The following is a 20,683-nucleotide window of genomic DNA, read 5'->3' on the forward strand; positions in this document are numbered from 1 at the left end:
ACAACTAAATAATGATCTGATATATCAGTTGCCCCTCTATAAACATGTACATCCTGGAGCCTACCCATCAACCTTTTATCCACCAATACATAATCTAACAAACTACTTTCATTACGTGCTACATCATACCTTGTATATTTATTTATCCTCTTTTTCATAAAATATGTATTACTTATTACCAAATTTCTTTCTACGCATAGCTCAATTAAAGGCTCCCCATTTACATTACCCCTGGCACCCCAAATTTACCTACTATATATACATGTATATATATACATATATACATATATATATATACATATATACATATATATACATATATACATATATACATATATATGTATACATGTATATATATGTATATATATATATATATATATATATATATATACACATATGTATACATGTATATATATGTATATATATATATACATATATATGTATATATGTATACATGTATATATATGTATATATATATATATATATATATATATATATATATGTATATATATATATATATATATATATATATATATATATATTATATTTCTGTTTTGTGTGTATGCGCAGATGCCACAACCAGTTCAGTCTACCACCTAGCAGCAGAAGAGATCCTAGCGGGTATTTTAGCTAGCTAGCTGTGTGTGATCATGATCGCTAAGTGAGAGATGTGCGTTGTGAATTAATGCAGTCTGCCTGCCTTGAACTTGCAAAACGAAACGAGAAATCTCGATCTTCAAAATAATTCTCTTCTTAACTCCACTCTCACTCCTATTTCTCATACATTAGCATACGCACTTATCATACTGACACTACCAAGTCAATCAAGAGTACATTGACCAGCCATCTTAATCTCCCACAATGGGAGTGTCACCTCTCTCGTACATCTCACTAAATACCTCTGTTTTGCTGTGATTGGTTCCTTATAATCATTGGTGATTCCTATTGTAAATTTCTGCTACGCTTTAAATAATTATGACCCCAATGAAAAATAAGTCACTGACTTTTTTGGGTTATCCTAGGTAATTTACACATGTTGAACTGTACATGATAATTGTACTTATGTGTATCTGCACTTAAACTTATTTATTACCTTGCCAGTGCCGGCACCACTCAAATGACACGTCGTCATATGACAAAACTACATGTGATTTATTTTGTCATTTTTACTATATTGCCTAAGTTTCATTGTCTCTTCTCTTTTTGATTCCTGCTTTATTAATCTCATCTTTTGCTACTGCCTTCCTTTTATTCCATCATTGCTGCATTTTTATAAGTTTTACCTTCCTGCTTATTACTCTTCATTATCCTACTTTCCTATCCTTTGCCTTTTTTCCTTATATTTCCCTTTATCTCTTATCATCCTGCACCTTAATAATTCTATCTCTGTTTCCTAGCGTGGATAATTGAAGCTCTGAATAAGTGGGCACGGAAGTGGATGCTTAATTAACTACCGAGCAAAGACATGCATTACGAGACATTTTCTTGTTAGCTGACTAACAAAATACCAAGGCCAAAAATGCAATCAACTAAAATACATTCGGCCTCGTTCAGTGGGTAGAAACGAAGTACACAAGTTTTTCACTCGCACAATAGTACAAGTTTATTCTGTTGTGGCAGTGGCATTGCTAGGGTTGGTGTCACCCGGTGTGGCATCTTTGGTGTCACCCCCGTGAACTCCAAGGGCGGGGGGATAGGGGGAGTAAACTTTAGTTACGTCACTACTGCATGACCAGTGACTAATGTTTAGCAATAAGACTGTTTAAGGACCATAAACCGAACAGGAGAATACTTCTCAACTTTATTATTGATAAAAAAAGTAATCGTAGTAATAATGAGGAAACAAACTCAAATGCCACTTTGAGTACAGGCAACAGATCCTACATTTATTCATGGATTAAGGGTTTTTCTAAATTATCGTAAGTAAAATCAATTTATCCTAGTTTTTCATATAGCGTCATTGATTTTCCCTATACGTATAGGCCTATTTGTACTCTGTAATCATGTATGTAATAGGCTATATAGAAACAAAGGATTTTTATCTTATGTTGCTGCAGCACTGTTTTGGGCACTAGTGTCACCCCTTGATGGTGTCACCCGGGGCACACCTCCCCCCCCATTATGACGCCACTGTGTTATGAGGATAATTAGGTGTTCTGAATGCTCACCCTCACCTAGGCTACTGCTAAATTAGCGATGCCTGGTAACCGATGAAAAGCTTTGAATTACATATATCACTCTTTTATTAATCTGTTCAGGTTGACAGATTATTTTACTTTGAGAACCCTGCCTGTGTGACGGAGTTTACCTGGAGAGAGTTCCGGGGGTCAACGCCCCCGCGGCCCGGTCTGTGACCAGGCCTCCTGGTGGATCAGAGCCTGATCAACCAGGCTGTTACTGCTGGCTGCACGCAAACCAACGTACGAGCCACAGCCCGGCTGGTCAGGAACCGACTTTAGGTGCTTGTCCAGTGCCAGCTTGAAGACTGCCAGGGGTCTGTTGGTAATCCCCCTTATGTATGCTGGGAGGCAGTTGAACAGTCTCGGGCCCATGACACTTATTGTATGGTCTCTTAACGTGCTGGTGACACCCCTGCTTTTCATTGGGGGGATGGTGCATCGTCTGCCAAGTCTTTTGCTTTCGTAGTGAGTGATTTTCGTGTGCAAGTTCGGTACTAGTCCCTCTAGGATTTTCCAGGTGTATATAATCATGTATCTCTCCCGCCTGCGTTCCAGCGAATACAGGTTTAGGAACCTCAAGCGCTCCCAGTAATTGAGGTGTTTTATCTCCGTTATGCGCGCCGTGAAGGTTCTCTGTACATTTTCTAGGTTAGCAATTTCACCTGCCTTGAAAGGTGCTGTTAGTGTGCAGCAATATTCCAGCCTAGATAGAACAAGTGACCTGAAGAGTGTCATCATGGGCTTGGCCTCCCTAGTTTTGAAGGTTCTCATTATCCATCCTGTCATTTTTCTAGCAGATGCGATTGATACAATGTTATGGACCTTGAAGGTGAGATCCTCTGACATGATCACTCCCAGGTCTTTGACGTTGGTTTCGCTCTATTTTGTGGCCAGAATTTGTTTTGTACTCTGATGAAGATTTAATTTCCTCGTGTTTACCATATCTGAGTAATTGAAATTTCTCATCGTTGAACTTCATATTGTTTTCTGCAGCCCACTGAAAGATTTGGTTGATGTCCGCTTGGAGCCTTGCAGTGTCTGCAATGGAAGACACTGTCATGCAGATTCGGGCCCGGTGGCCTGGTGGCTAAAGCTCCCGCTTCACACACGGAGGGCCCGGGTTCGATTCCCGGCGGGTGGAAACATTCGACACGTTTCCTTACACCTGTTGTCCTGTTCACCTAGCAGCAAATAGGTACCTGGGTGTTAGTCGACTGGTGTGGGTCGCATCCTGGGGGACAAGATTAAGGACCCCAATGGAAATAAGTTAGACAGTCCTCGATGACGCACTGACTTTCTTGGGTTATCCTGGGTGGCTAATCCTCCGGGGTTAAAAATCCGAACGAAATCTTATCTTATCTTATCTGCAAAGGAAGACACGGTGCTGTGGCTGACATCCTTGTCTATGTCGGATATGAGGATGAGGAACAAGATGGGAGCGAGTGCTGTGCCTTGTGGAACAGCTTTTCACCGTAGCTGCCTCGGACTTTACTCTGTTGACGACTACTCTCTGTGTTCTGTTAGTGAGGAAATTATAGATCCATCGACCGACTTTTCCTGTTATTCCTTTAGCACGCATTTTGTGCGCTATTACGCCATGGTCACACTTGTCGAAGGCTTTTGCAAAGTCTGTATATATTACATCTGCATTCTTTTTGTCTTCTAGTGCATTTAGGACCTTGTCGTAGTGATCCAATGTATTGAGTTTACTTTGAACCATATTTTGGGGGTTTAAGTATTTTTTAATTAGTGTTCATATTAATAGCAGCTTTAATGAGAGATGTGCAACTGATAGTGATAGACTTCAAAGTAACAGAATAAATGGTTTAAAGACATGTGAGCAAACACTAGAACATAGAAAACGTTTCAATCTTGGGACCTTAATCACTTCTTACACACAAGGGTTAAGAAAAGTAGTATATATATAGGCATATAATGATCGGTAATGACTTAATGAAAACACAGAGTACAAGTGCAGTTTCAGAAGGGGTCAGGTAGCTCATGAGGTCACCCGATTCCAGTGTTGTGGGGCTTAACCTTGTCGAGTATTAGGTATGTAGCTTTTTAATCCAGTGTTGGTGATGACAGTCACTGAGGTTTCCACGTATTTTCGACGTGTAAAGTCAGGTTCAGAGGTTATGAGTTGTTCCTCTTTCCAACTCAACAAATATTCCCTGGAGTTTCTGTGGCGGACACAGAGTTTTTTAAATTCTCCAAGTTGCAGGCGTATTAATGTTCACTCAGGTGTATAGACTTCTACCTCTCTCTTCCCCCTACATATTTCTTGAAACTGTGTCCATAGGAGGGGGGAGTGTAGACGCCTGCTGTAGAGGTAAGGGTGTGGGATTTTGCTTTTAAGCGAGGTCCTGACAAGAGGATGTAGCTTCAGTGCCTACATTGATGTTACTTCTAACAAACACCTGGCGGGTGTTCCTGACACCTACCCCACATGAAAGCACAAAGAACTGCTTGGAAGGTTTCATGGGATTCTTCTTGAGGATAGCACGAACATTGAAGCTGCAATCCCACAAGGTAAGGGGAGAGGGGGAATGAAGACATTCTTAAGATTTTTGATATACGTACAGGTACGCTCTTCTTAAAGAAAACAAGGACTGAAGATGCGGATAACCCTCAAAGAGAAAACAATTAGGACAACCTTTTTGTTTATATGTAATAGTGCAAATAGAAGTGAATGAGATCATCCTTGTTGATAGGTTGCCTACGCACTTTGAATAGAAGGTCGTGGCTGACGGGAGACCTGTACAGGACATCAATGAAATAGGAATCTACCCTCTCTTGAATTCCAATGTGAACTTTCTGAATCGCTCTACTGTGTTGATTTTGCTGAGGGCGTGGATATTAAAATGTGTGGGGTAGAACACCAAGATATCACCAATTTTTTTTTTCTTTGCTAGGAAACAGTGTTGGGACAGAGGGGTGCCGAATTTCTTGGTTTCCAGGTTTTCCATGAAGAGTTTGGTAAGCACAGCACTGAGGGATCTACCCATTGCCATGCCTAAGTTTTGTTTATTAGAAGTATTTCAGTGTGATTTGACCTGGTGACACAACACACTACCTCCCGATGATCCAACTTGACCACCAAGCTTCCTATTTTGTTTGTGGTGGTTATCTTGATACTTAAAGGCATTATAGGTAATGCAGAGATCCACAAGTCATGGAGAGGTAATGGAGTGTTGTGCTTGTCGGTTAGCTTCCGTCTCAGATAACTATAAACAAAGCTATGGGATAGTAATAGGCAGCCTGATACGTTGATATCTTGGTGTTCTATCAACGATGGTTTAGTATCCAGGCCCTCAACAAAATCAACACAGTTAAGCCATCTATGAAGCTCACATTGGAACTCAAAAACAGAGTAGCCTCCCTTTCCTCAACATCCTCTTGTGCATATCTCCCGACAGTAACTTTCTCTTCAAAGTACATAGGAAACATATCAACAAAAATGATCTTATAAACTTCTATCCTCATAATGACATTTACACCAAAAGAGGTGCCCTAATTGGTTTCTACTTGGAGTATTCACAACTCGTCCTTGTTTATTGGAAACGTGTGCCTACAAGCCTTCACACGTCTTTTCCCCCCTTCATAAAGGATTGGAGGCTCAAAGCTCACAGCATCCTCAGCAAAACCCCTATAGAACATTCTATCATGTAGTTTTAAGTGCTCATGTGAGGATGGTGCCAGGAATGTTTGGCAGGTGCATGATAGAACCAACATCAGTGTAGGCACCATGGGTATATCCTTATTTTGCTAAAAAGCAAAACCTACACCCTTTACCTCCACAAAAGACATCTATACCGTCTCCTGTGGCCACGGTTCCAAGAAATATATAGGGATTTGGAAAAGGCGTACGACAGGTTGGATAGGGGGGCAATGTGGCAAATGTTGAAGGTGTATGGTGTAGGAGGTAGGTTACTGAAAGCAGAGAAGAGTTTTTACGAGGATAGTGAGGCTTAAGTTAGAGTATGTAGGAAAGAGGGAGATTATTTCCCAGTAAAAGTAGGCCTTAGACAAGGATGTGTGATGTCACCGTGGTTGTTTAATATATTTATAGATGGGGTTGTAAGAGAAGTAAATGCGAGGGTCTTGGCAAGAGGCGTGGAGTTAAAAGATTAAGAATCACACATAAAGTGGGAGTTGTCACAGTTGCTTTTTGCTGATGACACTGTGCTCTTGGAAGATTCTGAAGAGAAGTTGCAGAGGTTGGTGGATGAATTTGGTAGGGTATGTAAAAGAAGAAAACTAAAAGTGAATACAGGAAAGAGTAAGGTTATGAGGATAACAAAAAGATTAGGTGATGAAAGATTGGATATCAGACTGGAGGGAGAGAGGTATGGAGGAGGTGAATGTATTCAGATATTTGGGAGTGGACGTGTCAGCAGATGGGTCTATGAAAGATGAGGTGAATCATAGAATTGATGAGGGGAAAAGGGTGAGCGGTGCACTTAGGAGTCTGTGGAGACAAAGAACTTTGTCCTTGGAGGCAAAGAGGGGAATGTATGAGAGTATAGTTTTACCAACGCTCTTATATGGGTGTGAAGCATGGGTGATGAATGTTGCAGCGAAGAGAAGGCTGGAGGCAGTGGAGATGTCATGTCTGAGGGCAATGTGTGGTTTGAATATAATGCAGAGAATTCGTAGTTTGGAAGTTAGGAGGAGGTGCGGGATTGCCAAAACAGTTGTCCAGAGGGCTGAGGAAGGGTTGTTGAGGTGATTCGGACATGTAGAGAGAATGGAGCAAAACAGAATGACTTCAAGAGTGTATCAGTCTGTAGTGGAAGGAAGGCAGGGTAGGGGTCGGCCTAGGAAAGGTTGGAGGGAGGGGGTAAAGGAGGTTTTGTGTGTGAGGGGCTTGGACTTCCAGCGGGCATGCGTGAGTGTGTTTGATTGGAGTGAATGGAGACAAATGGTTTTTAATACTTGACATGCTGTTGGAGTGTGAGCAAAGTAACATTTATGATGGGATTCAGGGAAACTGGCAGGCCAGACTTGAGTCCTGGAGATGGGAAGTACAGTGCCTGCACTCTGAAGGAGGGGTGTTAATGTTGCAGATAAAAACTGTAGTGTAAAGCACCCTTCTGGCAAGACAGTGATGGAGTGAATGATGGTGAAAGTTTTTCTTTTTCGGGCCACCCTGCCTTGGTGGGTATTGGCCAGTGTGTTAATAAAAAAAAATAAAAGAGTGAACATCAATACGCCTGTAATATGGACGAGTTAGGCAGTGTCTGTGTCCTCCAAAGAAACTCCATGGGACACTTGACAAGTTGGAAAGAAGTACAACTCGCCATCTCTGAACCTGACCTTAGATGTTGAATTTGCCTGAAAGCCTCTTTGATTGTCATTACCAACACCACAGATCAAAAAGCTAGAGGTTACAACACATGGATAACCAGATACTTGACATGGTTAAGTCCCACAGGACAAGAATCGGGTGACCTCAATCTGACACTGTCACTAACCTTACTCCTGCTATAAACTTTTCATCAGAACACTATAGATCACTTACATCTCACTTTATGCCTATATATATACTGATATTCTTGAACCTTTATGTGCTAGAAGTGATCAAGGTCCCAGAGCAAAATGTTTTCTATTAAATAGTATATCCTAGTGCTTGCTCACACCTCATTTTAAACCACATGTCAATGTTCATTACCAAGTGTTATACCTTGATAATCTAAGTTGTAATGTATCCTGCAGGTGATGTGTGTGATAATGTAGACTGCCGAGCTGGTCGTGAATGTGTAGTGAGCCAAGGTGTTGCCCACTGCCAATGTGTACAGTCATGTCCTGAACGATACGCCCCCGTCTGTGGCTCTGATGGAACCTCCTATGATAACCACTGTCTCCTCCACCGCCACGCCTGTCTTTCTGTTAGTTCAAATGTACTTTTATTTATCAGTGTTAATATTATCTCCATAATTCTTACTTCTTGTGTCATCACCAATTTTTTAATGAAGTCAGAGATGTTACTGCGAATCTTAAGGTTCAACTTGCTTATCACTTTTACAACAGTGGTGCCTGGGAAACAATTGCTTACACACATTTATGTGCAGTTATAATACCTGCAAATACAGTAGTACATTTAAATTACACTATTTTAAATACAGCCTCTCCTCGCTTAACGACAGAGTTCTGTTCCTAAGACATCACTAAATGAATTCGTCGCTAAGCGAGGAGCATACTATAATGGTAGTGAGTTTGTTTCAACCATCTTTGATATTGATTTAATATCACCTTTGCACCATTTAACATTTTTAGTATATTTTTAAATGTTTATACAGTAGTGTACTGTACTATATTGTAATAAACAAAATAAAGGAAATCAGCTCTAATTTACTTTATTTAGATATGCAATACTGGTCAGAGAGCCCGTTGTAAGTCTGAGCCGTCAGTAAATGAGTGTGTCGCCAAGTGAGGAGAGGCTGTATTTTTATTTTAAACAAATGCATTAATATTATATGCACAATTATTTTATGCATGTATAAAGAACTTAAATTTGTTTGAAACAGATTTGTCAAGAACTGTAATTTTGATATATACTTTTTTCTTAGGCTAAAATAAATTATTTTCATTGGTTACTTAATTATCAAGTGCATTCATACTTTGTGTATATTAATTTTATGCATGTATACTCACACTTATTTGGTTAAGAACCAAGTTAAATAATTATATTTTTTGGTGAGGCTAGGGTAGCTGGTGTTGCCATGTACTGGACATGTTCAGTGGCTGATGCACCAGACTTTATCCAACACCCTCCCTCACGGTTATACTACTTACCACTACATACCCACCCACCCCTCCCCTCCACCCTCGGTCCCCATCATTTTCTTCCCTTTTACTCTCTCAGAGAGACGGTCCTGCTGGTGCCTATCCTGTTATGAACTGTACTGTATACTGTATTATAGCTCTCTTCTTTTTAATTAACAAATAGTATTAAATAATGTTTAATACTATTTGTAGGTGAAATAGAACAGTAATAAAGTAAAATACCAATTAAATTGTGAAGAACCCATTTCCGAATATAACATGGGTTTCTATGGAAAAACAGGTTCAGAGTTCCAAGCATTCAGCAAACAAAAAAAAAATCAGGAACACATTAGGGTTGTAAGCTCTGGCCCTTACATACAGTTAACTCTACCTCATTTTTACCATATTGTTACTGAGATGGCTAGCAATTTAAAAAATCAAGGTAATATGCAGTACATGTATACTGTATATAAAAAGTACTGTACGTATAAACATGATTCATCTTTACCATAACCATTATGCACATTACATCTACTGTAACCATCAACCTCTCAGTACATAACAGATGCTTTACTATCTATAAAACCCATTTTGGGAATTATAATTAATAATTTGTTCAAACTCTCAACATATTAACTTGACAGTTATAGCTTTTTTTTCTTTTCTTTTTTTAAACTTTGTCTTACCTTTAGTTATTAACATTAGTAACACTGCAGTGTAAAGTTTTCTTTTTTACCCAACACTGACCCCTCAAGGAAGGTTCCTTGATGTTGGTGAGGGGCTCTTGATTTAGGGAATTGGATCTGTGCTCCAGTTCCCTGAATTAAGCCTGAATGCCTTCCACATCCCCCCCCCCAGGCGCTGTATAATCCTCCGGGTTTAGCGCTTCCCCCTTGATTATAATAATAATAATAATTTACCCAACACTTGAATATTTCCAGAGGTCTACAGCTTTTTATAGATCAGCATTTTGCTCAGGATGAAACTTTCAGGACGACTAAAGTTCTAAACATATCTGCATAGCATTTTTTCCTGGTAAACTGTTTTCTAAATGAAAATTATATTGCAACCTAAGGTCCCCAAAATTTAATCATGGGACTTGCTGGATAACTGGTTTGACATATGTCTCAATAAACTGGTTGTTTTTTCAGGGGGAACACATTAAAGTTACCAACAAAGGTTTCTGCAAGACGGTCAAACAAGTGAAAAAGAAACCAGAGAAAAAGGAGGATATAGGTAAGAACTTTGTTTATTAGTTATACTCATATCTTCAGATATACAAGGGGCTTAATTATGTAGTTATAGTATAAGTGATATTTGCTGCATCCCCTGTAATAGCTACCATCATTATATAAGTGCTTATAAGTTCAAAGTTATAAATAATCAGTGGATTCTAGTACTTTTTTAAAAAAAGAGCTCTTAGCCTGCACATTTAATGGTGCAAAAAAAAAAAAATACAAATGAAACTAAATCAAATTTTTATAACAGGGACAAAAAAATAACTAGCATCTATAAACTAAAACATACGTACATACAGAAATATAAAACTTTATATTCATAGGGAAGGGATGAAAGAGTAGGGATCGTACAAAGCCTGAGAATAGTTAATTAGATTTGATCCAAGAAAGAAGGTAGCATAAATTCCTTGAATCAAGGGCCTTTCACCAGTATCAAGATGCCCTTCTTGAAGGGATGGTAATATATTAGTTAATTGAACCTGACGTGAAAAAAAGAGTCGGGAGTTCTAGTTAGCACAGATTTAAAGCCAAAACAACAGTGCATAAGTGTTCACAATATACTACATCTGGGGGCAAGAGTTAAACCTGTCATAGGGGTCATAGCACATGAGGAAATCAGATTCTAGGAAAGGGAGGATAGCTTAAATTCTTTGGATTAAGAGCTTCAAGTGCCATAGATCTGGTAAAATACCTGCTTATATTGATATATTGAAAAGGCTAGTGATATTACTTGGTTTCATATCAGGAAATAAAATAAACAAGCTTGAATATGATACTGTGATACTAGTAAGACCTCATTTAGATGCAACACCATTCTAGTTTCCATACATCAAAATGGACAAAACTAGTATCGTATCAGTGGGAAAGTTCTAAACCCATAAGGACCATACAATGCCCAGGGAATGGGAGGTATCCAGGTTTGAGCAGAGGAAGGAAAGAGTAGTTCAAATACATTCCAGTATTCAGGAATACTTCTTGAAGGAAGAGTGGACATGAATAGGGTGGAAAACATAAAAGGATGACATGGTTAATTCCCAGTATCAGAAACCTTTTTTTACTATGTATAGCTCGATTGGGAATGAATGATAACTGAAGCAACAAGACAAGTGGGTAGATGTATGCAACTGTGTAGATGTATGTAATGCAAAGTAAGCCTGTATGTTAGATGTTTTGCTCATTACTGAGCTTTATAAATTCTACAGAAAAACAAAACAAAAAAAATATTCTTTGAATATACAGTCTAGTGGAGCAGAGGGGGAATGAGATAAGGTCATATGAAGCAAAGAAAGAAAACAAGAGGCCAGATCACAGGTGGCATTATGTGGATGGTACCTGGTGTGGGAAAACTGCCTAGTAGTGGGTGTGCAAGAGGTTTTCCTTAAGCTGAGAGTAGATGAATGGTTCAAAGAACTGACACGTTGTTAAATTAGACACATGTGTCTAATTTAACAAGCTGAGAGTACCTGAGTTCTGCTCAGTTTGTCAAGCAAAATCTCTTCCACACCTATTGCTAAGTAACCTTTTCTCTATAAGGCCCCACTCATACAATGCCACCTGTGACCTGACCTCCTGTCTTTGTTATAATGTGACCTCTCCTTCTCCATTAATCTTACTGGAATGCATATCTAAGAAATTTAGTTTTTCTGAAAATATGATAAAGCACATCCCTAAGTGAAATGTTATCTAAAATAAAGATTTGCTCTACATTCCATGTCTTTATACTTAGATTAAGAACAAACATGAAACACTTTAGAAAGGCATAGAATGAAGGGGAGATATTGAAGTGTACAAATGTAAAATAGAAATACGGTGGACCCCCGCATAATGATCACCTCCGAATGCGACCAATTATGTAAGTGTATTTACGTAAGTGCGTTTGTACATGTATGTTTGGGGGTCTGAAATGGACTAATCTACTTCACAATATTCCTTATGGGAACAAATTCGGTCAGTACTGGCACCTGAACATACTTCTGGAGTGAAAAAATATCGTTAACCGGGAGTCCACTGTATATAAAAGGTACATAAATGAGGTGCTGTAAATAACTAAACAAGACCTTTCTAGCTGTTAATTAAAGTTAGATAAATTCAGATATATTATTATTACTGTATTATTGACGTATAACTCTCTAAACGCACATGGGCCATTTGTTCCTTTTCAGTTTTAAAAGGTATATAGGAGAGCACTGGTTTGACAACAGATTTGTAGAAGAATGAAATAAACTGTTAAGCATAAAAGTATGATTAGTAATATGGATGGCTTTAAAAATAAGTTATACAAATACACGAGTTGGAATGATGTAATGTAAGCAGGACCTCCCCAGCATGAGCTAGTATTGAGCCTGTCCTTGTGTATTCTTTACATTGCTCTGCTGTATAGCCCTTGTGGCTTAGCACTTCTTTTTGATTATAATAATACATTGCTCTAAATAATATATTCTATGACACCATTGAACTCTCACCATCCTGTGTGGTAGTACCATGCTCATGTGAAAGTAGCTCCAGACCCAGAAGGATTAAAGTTTAACTTGTAGTAAAGGCAGTGAACTCTGGTACAGTCTGAGGATGAGTGGAAATGTTGGTTATATTTTCTTACACCTGTTCACCTAGCATCAAGTAGGTACATGGTTGTTGCCAATTCTTGTAGGTTGCATCCCAGGGTGTTAGTATACCTTTGATAAGACTGGGCTGTCAAATGAGCCAAGGTGAGGGAATAGCCCTTAGCTTCAGTATTCAACTGTGTACACTATACATGTATAAACTAAAAAATTTTATGAAGAACCATCTTGTGTGAGGGTTATGTAAGATTTGTCAAGAAACAGGACATATTAGGTAAATATAGCTAGCTCTTACTCTGACTTTGTAAAATCATATAAATCTCAGTAGTTGCAGAATGCACTGTGGTATTTAAATTTGCAAATAAAAACGGCCAGTGTTAAAAAATAATAGCAAGGCACGATTCATTAATAATTTTTAATATTTTGTACAGCCGTATGCTACAGCACCCAACGTGATGCTCTTCTGCTAGTGGTGGGAAAGCACTGGCAGGCAACCTTAGCTGACCAGCCCTGGCATGTATCTGGTATGACATACAGAGAGAGTCTTTGGGGTCGCTTTTTCACATGTGATGCAGATAAAGACAATTATCTCAACTCAGACGAGTTGCTTAATTGTACCCTTGGTGCTTTCTTCATGGCTCGTCCTGAACAGGATGAAGAACTTACGAGGTAATGTCTTGAATATACAGGCTGTTAGGTATGGATATGAGAACACAATATGCAGTGCAAGCTTTCATTGTGTCTTTATACTACAGGTGATATGTTATTGTTAATTTTTTTCATTTAAGTTTTGCATATACAGTATACATATACATGTACTGATATTGCAATACAATCACAGACAGACAATCTTAACAATACAAGACAAGCCATGGGGCATGGAAAACTTCAGTTTAAAATTTCCATCCCCCATGGCATGTCTTGCATATACCGACATACAATAAATTCTACCGAGATGTGTTACAATACAGTAAATCCTGGATATAACAAACTTCATTAATACAAGACAAGATCCAATGATTAATTATTCAGAAACAGACAAAATCTATTAGTAACAATTGTCCATTAGGATTATAATTACAGCAAAACAATCTACACCACTATCTTCTTCACCTTTTTTTTTGGAAATAGGTTGGAGAATTGCTATTGGCAAGTGAAAAATAAGTTACAAACATGTGCCATTTGCTCCTGAAATTACGTAAATAAAAATGGTTTTCCAGAGCATTGTGTGTAGATGCCATTGTAGATGTAGCAGACACTAATCGTGACTGGAGACTTGATTTTGAAGAATTTACAACAATGCTCAGCCCAGATTTCCGCCCTGCTCATAAATGTGAGTAGACACATCATTCATACATTAAACAGTACTGTAGTTTTTTTATTAAAATATGCTAACATATACTTTTAGTGATAAAATATCACTACAAATAATTCATGAAGTGATGTATGAATAAACTAATCTACATTCGCTTCCCCACAGTATGTTCACTAGACGGAAAGAAGTACAATGATGGAGAGGACGTACACGTTGATGGCAACCACTGGTTAGTTATGATGCTAATTTTATCTTGCTATGGAATAGTGATCTATAAATGATACACATACAATTATGATGCAAGGAAAAATGCCATATCAAGATAGCATTAATTTTTTAGTAGTTTAGTTGTTACACTCATTGATGAATGAGACACTTGACAGAGATTTTGCCACCGAAGTGGCTAGTTTATTGTGCACCCCATATCCATCCTGTGGACGGTAGCGCGAGAGCATGTGGATACACAAAAGGCCTAGGAACTAGGCCCCAAAGGGTTAACAGGAATACATATGGATTTATATCTACATATCTATAGTTCACTTATCTGTTACAAGCAAATTTAGGAAATTTGCTTAGTATATCTGGTATCTTATTTTCATTAATAAGATATCTTGACATGTCACATAGGTTATTATACTGTCTGTCTCTGTATTCCTCAATAAGTGGACAATTAAGCACATAGTGTTCAAGAGAGTGACCATATGCCTGATCACATAATTTACATTTAGTTTGATCATCATCTGTGTGTCTCCCAAACTGCCAGAAGTACTTGTAACCAAGCCTAAGCCTGGCCACTACAACATCAGTCAGTCTGTTCACATTGCAAGTTGCTCCATAAACATACTTATCTACGTTCATGTTATCATAGTGGGTTATAGATCTACTCAGGCTTCTAACTGCATTCCTATAACAATCATCTTCATTATTTACTTCTCTCCTAATATTATTCCTAATGCTAGACACAGTTATACCAAAGTTATATTCTACGTTCTCCTTCTGGATACTCTTCTTGGCTAACATATCAACTTTATCATGAAGGAGTAATCCAATGTGTGATGGGATCCATAGCAATTGTACATTAATTCCTTTGTCCCTAATTTTTGAGTATCTATACCTGGCTTCCCCAATGAGCATGTTGTTGGAGTCATTATATGAGCCAAGAGCCTTCAATGATGACACTTGATAGTTTTCTGAACCATACAGAGAATTCTGTGCTTACCTAAGCTATAGGCACAACCAACTTCCACCTATGGATTTTTCCAAGGTGACACTACTGCCGATTGCTTTGCCTCGCCTGTATGCAGTGTATAAGACCCTTCTCCATGCATACTCTGTACCCTTATCAAGATTGGACTGATTACCTCAAATTCCTCCAGTATTCTTCTCTGTATTGGACTGAGGAAACCACTGCCTGGTGAAACATTTCCACACTAAAGATACTCAAGTTTTGCAAAAGTGTCTCATTCATCAACTTGTTGGTTTTCTGAACCATTTATCTACAGTTTCAGTAAAATTCTAAAACTTGCCACTTTGGGAGTAGAAGTACTGCAACATTCTTTGTAAGTACTGTAATTAATAAATCTTGGTGCTTTAAAATTATTGTTCGTCAGGGTATTGTGCCTTTTTACTCTTCAGAGGTGTATAATTAGTGGGTCAGAGGTGTACTGTTGAATTATTAAGTGACCTCTGTTGGTCTGGCAAGGATTAGGAAAAAGAATGCTAGAAAATTGGTGGTGTGCCTGTACCAATAGCTATTATTGCTGTATTTACACTAATCTCGTGTTACAGCATTTGTGCAGTGGGCAGCTGGGTTTGTACATCTCCCGATACTACATCCAAGGACACCAACAAAAAAAAATTTGGCCTGCAGGACTTCAGTGACACTGATGATGACTACAATGACCTAGATGATGATGATTATGATCTCTCTAGTGAAAACAATGAAGATTATGTGATTGATGAGGATGAAGATGAAGAATACCTAGAGGAACTCTTTGATGACTTACTAGATAAGTTAAGGAAGCACCGTAAGCAACAGCAGCACCACAATCGCCTCTAAGATGAAGCAAAATTGAGAGATGTGTTTGTTGCAGTCATTTATGCTTATACTCACCTAGTACTACAAACCTGTGCTTATAGCCAGGTGACATTCTAATAACCATACTGTAATACCTATCTAAATAGGATAGATCTTATTATGTTCATACTTTATATATTTTGTTTAACAGTTATTGTATTTAAACATTCATCGAAATGCATGAAAAATGTTTTCTTTTCATGCTGTCTTCATCTCACAAGGATTCATGAAGAAAACTGCTCCTTAATCCATTTACAAAACAGTTACTGCTTTCTTTGATTATACTGTAATAAAACACTTAGTTATCTGTGAATATAATAATACTATGACTATTTTAAAATTGTATTGGAACTCAGTCTGCACTCTGAAGGAGGGGGTGGAGAAGTTAGTCAGAATGATGTTGCTGTTAAAAATGCTTCCTGACTAGCCAGTAGTAGTGTCTTGCCTTAAAATTGTGAAGGTCTCTATTCAGTGCATCACAGTGTAGCTGTAGCCCAAGTTTTTTTTTTTTTTACACTTTCACACATTGCCTTGCAGTGCTGAATGACCTATACAGATTTAGCACTTTTTGTGAGAACATTGTTTAATATTACAGATATTGTTATAGTCTTAAAATATCATATTCTGTACTGTATATTGTGAACCATTCATTCACACTCCACTATATGACCCTTTTGGGTGTAGCGCTTAACCCAATTATATTGCGTATTATTCAAACGCTGATATGCATTATTGTTAGTCATTGGGGGAGTGCTAACTCCCATGTGGTCTTATACATTGCATCAGGTTCAATAGATGAAGGGGAGAGCAGCTTCAATTCCTTTGATCAAAAACTCCTCAGCAGCATCAAGGAACCTTTGAGGGCTCTGATGCACAGTACTCTTCCTTTCACCAGATTTCTCTGTATGCTATTTATTTGCTTATAAAAAAAATTCTCAGATTTGGTTTGACAAATTTTGACCTGAAACCATAAGCACTGAATATTTGCATTTTTTTTTTTTTACAAATGCAAATTGAATTTTGGAAATTTTTATAATGTAATTTGCTCCAGAGCCTATATTTTAATAAAATTTCAATACTAAGTCCTGTGAATTTAATTCTTGATTCCTAGTCTCGTACAGAAGCCACAAACTGGCAACTGAACTATGCTCGAGATATCACTCAACATAATAGTCCTTGTACATTAGTATTACTATTTACATTATACTTTCGTTGTTCCCCTCAAGGAAGGTAATGTGCCTTCAAGAGGGAGCTGGACAGGCACCTAAAGTCAGCACCCTATCAGCTGGGCTGTGATTCGTATGTTGGAATATGCGAGGCCAGCAGTAACAGCCTGGCTGATCAGGCCCTGATCCACTGGGAGGACTGGTCAAAGACTGGGTCGTTGGAGCACTGACCCCCAGAACACCTGGGTAGACTCCATGTAGGGGCTCTTGAACTGAACCTCTCCTTCCCTTCCTTGAGCTGAACCCAACTGCCTTCCATTTTCCCAGGTAATGAATGACCATAAAAGTTTAACACTTCTGAATATAACCTACTGCCCTATTAATTTTACATTAAAAAAAAAAAAATGGTACAAATTCGATTTTCCTAACCACTGGACAGTGGTTTACTATTGTTTGTCAGACTTAAGAATCATCAACCATGTGAAGGTCATTAGAGCTGCAACACACCAAGTCATTAACAATAAGGATTTAAATTTTTTAACCCATAAACTGTCCAAACGTAGATCTACATTCGCTCCCATGGCGCTCCAAACGTAGATCTACGTTTTTTTTAAATTCTTTCTTATGGAGAAAATCAAGGTCGGAGTGCTACACGCGCAAATGTAGATCTACGTTTGGACAGTTTATGGGTTAAAGGTAAAACATGTCAAGGAGGAAATATAAGCAAAACATGTATTCAACAAAATTTACACATGTGTACATCTCTACATAGGTAGCAGCTCATGACAGGAGTAACACCCTCATTAGTCATATCTACTAATACAGTGGAACCTTGGTTGTCGTTTGCCCTGGTTTTCATCGAATTTGGTTTTTGACGACTTTTTTCATCATAATATTGTCCCAGTTTTCGTTCACCACCTTGGTTTTCATGCAGGTACACATTAAAATCACTAATTGTGTCCCTCTAGTCTTAATGCCATAGTAATACAATAATAATCACTCTTGGGCACATTAAATGTCTTATTTTACATTAATATAGACATTTTCATTAATCCATCTATGATATTTTCTTCAAAATTATATAAGAAACACGTTACATAGCATATTAACATGCAATGTTTATGTGCTATGGAGGGGTGGTAGTCGGGTGGAGGGAAAACATCATGTTTTCTCTGGTCTACCACCAGAAAAAAACATGTATGAATCTGTGTTGGCCCAGTCACCCTCCTCAAAACATATACGTTTTTTCAACATCTGAAAGTATGTAAAAAAATGTAGATCTTCTTTTTTGTTTTACCTTTGAAAACATGTAAAAAAAAACTTTTATCTACATTTTTTTTTGTTATATTTGAAAATAAATAAAAAAAAGTAGATCTACTTTTGTAGCACTATGAATTTGAACGTCGATCTGTTTGGACCGTTTAAGGATTAATACATAATGTTGTTGTTTACAATTCCCAGCACGAATTACAGACTCTCCCTACTTAGCGACTTACTCGTTTACCGACACCTCGAACCTACGATGGGCTCTCTGGCCAGTATTCACACTGAAAAAATGTATATTAGAGCTGATTTCCTCTATTCTGTTTATTTCAATATATAGTACACTACTGTATAAACATTTAAAAATATACTAGAAATGTTATAAATGGTGCAAAGGTGACATTAAAACAATATCAAAGATGGCTGACAAACTCACTACCATTATAGTATGCTGCTCACTTAGCGATGAATTTGTTTCACGACGCGGTCTCAGAAACAGAACTCTGTCATGAAGTGAGGAGAGGCTGTATTCAATACTTCTCCTTTCGTTTATGATGGCATCTGAAGGTAGTTGTTAGAAACGATTAAACTCAGTGAACATGGTATGTCGATGGTAATAACATGGCTCTGGGCTGCATTAAATATCGTGTAGCTATGTAGGTACATAAGCGTAGGTATGTAGCCCAGGCAGACTACATACCTACATCTACCTACACCAGATCTCTCCGGACAGATATTTTGTGCGACAGGGGTACAGTGACTCAAGCTGGTCCTAGTGCCAGGAAAAGACAGAAGAGAAGTAACCCCAGATAGGGACTTGATACCGGAAGTCCTTACGGAAGGGGATTCCCCTTCCATATAATAAACTCTCCTCCCTCTCCCATCCTCGCATCTTCCATACACCAACAAGAGTCTTCAATAAAGGTAAAACTGATTTAAATGTTCATTTATCCATTAAAATTAGTGCTTTATATTTATTTCTCATTGTTTTCTGCATGCAAAACTATAATTATTCTCTATATAATGCATTTTTTTTTTAATATTTTTGGGTGTCTGGAACAGATTAATTAGAGTTACATTATTTCTTATGGGAAATATTGCTTTAGTTTTCGTCAAATTTGGGTTTCGTCAGACTCTCTGGAACGAATTAAAAACAAAAACCATGGTTCCACTGCATAGTCATCCCTACAAATTCACAGAGAAGGTAGTGGGGGGGATATTATGTTCCAAGATGTCTTGCAAAAGTAGAAAAACCTGCATAACAAATATCTCTAACATATGCCTGTAACACTAATCTGGTTAATAGTAACATCACTTTGAACCTTTTACCCATTGTTGACAGGAATATAATTGAATAATTGTTTTCACAAAAAGCATTTTTGAATATATGAATATATCTCTTGTACCAATTTTGATTCACTTATAATTAATAATCTACTGTACAACTATGAAATAATTACTATCCTACTGTACAACTATGATATAATCCTTAGTGTTAAGTAGTCTGTAAGCCAATAATGTTAAGTTGGCCCATAATGCCTAGGCATAATAGAGGCTCTCTTTGCATTGCAACCCACTATTGTAAATACAAAATCTCATTGTACTGTTTGCAAAGACATAAATAAATAAATAAATAAACATCCATAGAAAATAATAATCAGAATTAAAAAAGAAATCTGAGTGTGAAAAAGTAACTGAGCCTGAACAAGAATAACTCTAGATAATTAAATTATTTTGTGGCTGCCCTTTAGTAAAAATCTGAATAATCAAAATCTCTGAATGTGAAATCCTGTAAAATTGTAAAGGACAACTCTGCTTATCTGTAAGGCCACACAAAAATATTCTAAAATATTTTAAAGACCTCTTATTTAGGTAGGCAGGTATATTACACATCAGAATATAGTTCAAGAAAATCTGATAATGTACAAAAACATTAAATAAATACTATATAAAATATATATATATATACACATTATATATACAGGAGGGCCCTGATTATGCAGCGGGTTAGGTTCCAGGCTATTGCAGTAAAGTGAATAATCTTTTTTTCACTTTTAAATGCATATAAATGCCTGGTAACATTTATACTATCACATATTAAGTAAACAATAGAACTAG

At 37.6% G+C, this 20,683-nt stretch overlaps 1 protein-coding gene across 1 annotated transcript in view; it reads left to right on the top strand.

The window, feature by feature from the left end:
- LOC128693490 (follistatin-related protein 1) overlaps positions 1–17,218 on the top strand; it is a 68,218-nt gene extending 51,000 nt beyond the window's left edge. The window contains exons 4-9 of the mRNA XM_053783194.2: positions 7,899–8,071; positions 10,100–10,184; positions 13,176–13,413; positions 13,965–14,077; positions 14,225–14,288; positions 15,848–17,218. Of these exons, the coding sequence (XP_053639169.1) occupies positions 7,899–8,071; positions 10,100–10,184; positions 13,176–13,413; positions 13,965–14,077; positions 14,225–14,288; positions 15,848–16,118 (944 nt within the window). The 3' untranslated portion in view covers positions 16,119–17,218. The remainder of the gene's footprint in view (positions 1–7,898; positions 8,072–10,099; positions 10,185–13,175; positions 13,414–13,964; positions 14,078–14,224; positions 14,289–15,847) is intronic.
- The last annotated feature ends 3,465 nt before the right edge of the window (positions 17,219–20,683 follow it).

The sequence above is a fragment of the Cherax quadricarinatus genome, chromosome 57 (genome assembly GCF_038502225.1).
Source record: "Cherax quadricarinatus isolate ZL_2023a chromosome 57, ASM3850222v1, whole genome shotgun sequence".
In the NCBI taxonomy this organism is placed as follows: Eukaryota; Metazoa; Arthropoda; class Malacostraca; order Decapoda; family Parastacidae; genus Cherax; species Cherax quadricarinatus.